Consider the following 3,054-nt stretch of genomic DNA (forward strand, 5'->3'; position numbering starts at 1 on the left):
GTTTATGAAACACCTTTCTATGTGGCTGTGGACCATGACAAGAAGAAGGTGGTCATTAGCATCCGAGGAACTCTGTCTCCAAAAGTAAGTGGGCTGTGTGGTGGCCTCAGTGGGAGATGTTCTGGTGAGCTTTAGACACTCCTGTCCTGGATTTGCCTGACCTGAATCAAGGTGACTGCTTTTCTTCCAGGATGCCCTGACTGATCTGACTGGGGATGCAGAGCGCCTTCCAGTTGAGGGTCACCATGGAACATGGCTGGGACACAAGGTGAGGGAATGAAGACAAACCAACCCAAAACCCAAACAAAACCCCCTCAGTTTTTCACATTATTTGACTTTTTAATTATAGGCCCCCAAAATGGTCTTAATTTTAGTGCTTTTACTGAGGATGTCACAGAAGAGCAGTGAGACAGCTTTGAGGTGCTCAAATGAAACCTGTGGTGGAACCAGCTGAACTCACTGTGGATGTCATTAAAACTCCTGTGCAATTAGGAAATTCCAAACTGTAAAAGGCATCTTGGACATCCAGAACAAAGTGGAATCACTCAAATGACTTTTTCTTCCAATGACCTTTATGGAATTTGCAATCAAATCCTGAGAAGGTGTTTAAAATTCTGCTGCAGTGGGAATGTCCTCCAAGGATCCTGGCAGGGCTGGGATCCGTGTAATTACACTGTCTGGGAGCAGCACTGGGCTGACTAAACCCATTTATTCCAGAGCTGACCTTTGCACTTGTCCAGCAAAGTAATGACACACATGCTGAGTTTTTTGGATGATCAGGAATTTGGCAACTTCTCCAGATGCAGTGCCAGGTTGGAAAGAACAAAGCAGTTGCTGGAAGTGCTGCTGGGGGAGATGAGGTGTTGCTCAATGTTCCTTCAGGGTGGGATATTGAGCTTGGAACTTGATGAGAGCCATGAGTTGGGAGCTCCTGCTTACTTCAGGATGTCCTGAAATTATCAGCTCCTAGAGGTCTACTTGGAATGCTCAAGCTCTACTGGAAGTGCTCCAGGCCAGACTGGATGGGGCTTGGAGCAGCCTGGGCTAGCGGAAGATGTCCCTGCCCATGGCAGGGGGTGGGACTGTATGATCCTTAAATCTCTTCCATCCCAAGTCGTTCCAGGATTCCATGTGATGGTTTAGATTGGATATTGGGAAGAAATTCCTCCCTGTGAGAGTGGGGAGGCACTGGAATGGATTTCCCAGAGAAGCTGTGGCTGCTCCATCCCTGAGAGTGCTCCAGGCCAGGTTGGATGGGGCTTGGAGCAACCTGGGCTAGTGGAAGGTGTCCCTGCCCATGGGAGGGTGTGGAACTGGATGAGCTTTTATGCCCCTTCCAACCCAAATCATTCCAGGATTCTGTGAGATGTAGGAAGCAGCATCCATTCCAATGGAAAATCTAAATGGGACTTTGCAGTCTCATTCCATAATATTAAAATCAATTAAAATCTAATTACCAGAACTCCAGCTTTAAGGCTGACTAACAGCTCATTAGTGACATCACCACGGATTTGGGTCATGCTTTTTAAAAATAGAATCCCAAATTCCCGTTAGGAATTCAGATGAGTAGCTTGCTGTTCCCTTCTCATCAAGGTTGGGAATGGAGACTCTTCTGGAAGCTGGTGAGCTGCTGGGAGATCTGATCCAGGCCCCAACCGCTGTGGCATCTGCTTTTTGGTGGTGGCAGTGTCACAGGTGTCCTAATTCCACACTCAGAAGAGTCACCGCTGTGCTGCTCTTCCCAATCCAAGCACTTGGATTGGGTTTGATGGAGTGTTTGACACTGAGAGCTTGGAAAATTCTATGCTCTTTGCCTTTTTGAGCAGGTTATGAGTTCTTTTATGTCTCTGAGCTGGAGAGTGAGTCCTCAACAACATTCACTTTGTACTTAAACTGTTTTCACGTGGGGGTTTAATGGAAAACAGCCAAGGAGATGATATTCCATGTGGGTTTTTGCCCATCCCAAGCAGTGTGGATTATTCTGAGGCCTGGAATCACCAAATCCAAATAGATAATTTCTGTTTGTCCTCAATTACATCTCTGCTTTGCTGGGTTGTTTTTTTGGAGTTCAGGTTTTCTTCCCACTGAATTAAACTGCAAAGGAATCACCAGGAATTTGTGCAACAAACCAAATTACAGCTGCTTGTTTATAATTGCATTTGGAATTGGATCAACTACGTTTGGAATTAATACACAGAGGGAGAAACACCCTTCAGCCACAGCCGTCAGCACAGACAAGGAATGTTTAGTCCCAAGCTATCATCTTTCCCATCTCCCAGCACTTCTTAGCCTCTAGGGACTAGAAACGTTGAATAACGTGGGATTAATGTCCTTGGGCAGCTGAATTCCCATAATATTGATGGCTGGAGAAGGCAGCAACTAACTCTTCCTGTAGAGGAAGTGCTGCCACTTTGCCCCTCAGGAAGTGTCTTGGTGTATTATTTTCCCTGTGGACTGGTTAATTCACAAGTTTCACTGGAAAAATTCCCAGATTTAACTGGAAAAGAAAATTTAACTTTAAATTTGGCAGTTAAAACATTGGTATTCCATTTATCAAAATTTGTTTCTCTGTTCTGCCCAGGTTTTGGTGTCTGAACTCTGTATTTAACAATGCAGCGGTTCTGTGGCTTGTTTTCCTTTAAATTTCCACCCTGTGCCCAGGAATAGCCCCTTGGAGTGTTCCTTGATGTAAGAACTGGTATTACTCCTAAACACTGTTCTTGCGGTAATCAGTGAGGCAAAACTTCTTCCTAAGGAAATCTGTTCCCACACGTGGAGGGAAACTGGTTCTCCCTCCACCCTGACATCTGCTCTGTGGCACTCTGGAGCTTCCATGGCTTTTGAGGCAGCACAGTGGCTCCAGGTTATGGAGATCAGGGCTGCCACACACCCCTTTCCATCCTGTTGTGTCTTCCTGCTTCCCTCAGGGAATGGTGCTGTCTGCTGAGTACATCAAGAAGAAGCTGGAGCAGGAAATGGTGCTGTCCCAAGCCTTCGGACGTGACTTGGTGAGTACAAGTTTCCTTCTATGCAGAAGATCAGATTTCCCTAAAA

At 46.0% G+C, this 3,054-nt stretch overlaps 1 protein-coding gene across 1 annotated transcript in view; it reads left to right on the top strand.

Annotated features, from left to right (window-relative positions):
• DAGLA (diacylglycerol lipase, alpha) overlaps positions 1–3,054 on the top strand; it is a gene marked incomplete at its 5' end in the record, with an annotated part of 16,316 nt that overhangs the window by 3,349 nt on the left and 9,913 nt on the right. Inside the window, 3 exon segments of the mRNA XM_009075036.1 lie at positions 1–84; positions 191–268; positions 2,928–3,008. The exon segment at positions 1–84 is cut by the window's left edge and continues 12 nt beyond it. Coding sequence (XP_009073284.1) covers positions 1–84; positions 191–268; positions 2,928–3,008 — 243 coding nt within the window.

The sequence above is a fragment of the Acanthisitta chloris genome, unplaced genomic scaffold (assembly GCF_000695815.1).
Source record: "Acanthisitta chloris isolate BGI_N310 unplaced genomic scaffold, ASM69581v1 scaffold30075, whole genome shotgun sequence".
In the NCBI taxonomy this organism is placed as follows: domain Eukaryota; kingdom Metazoa; phylum Chordata; class Aves; order Passeriformes; family Acanthisittidae; genus Acanthisitta; species Acanthisitta chloris.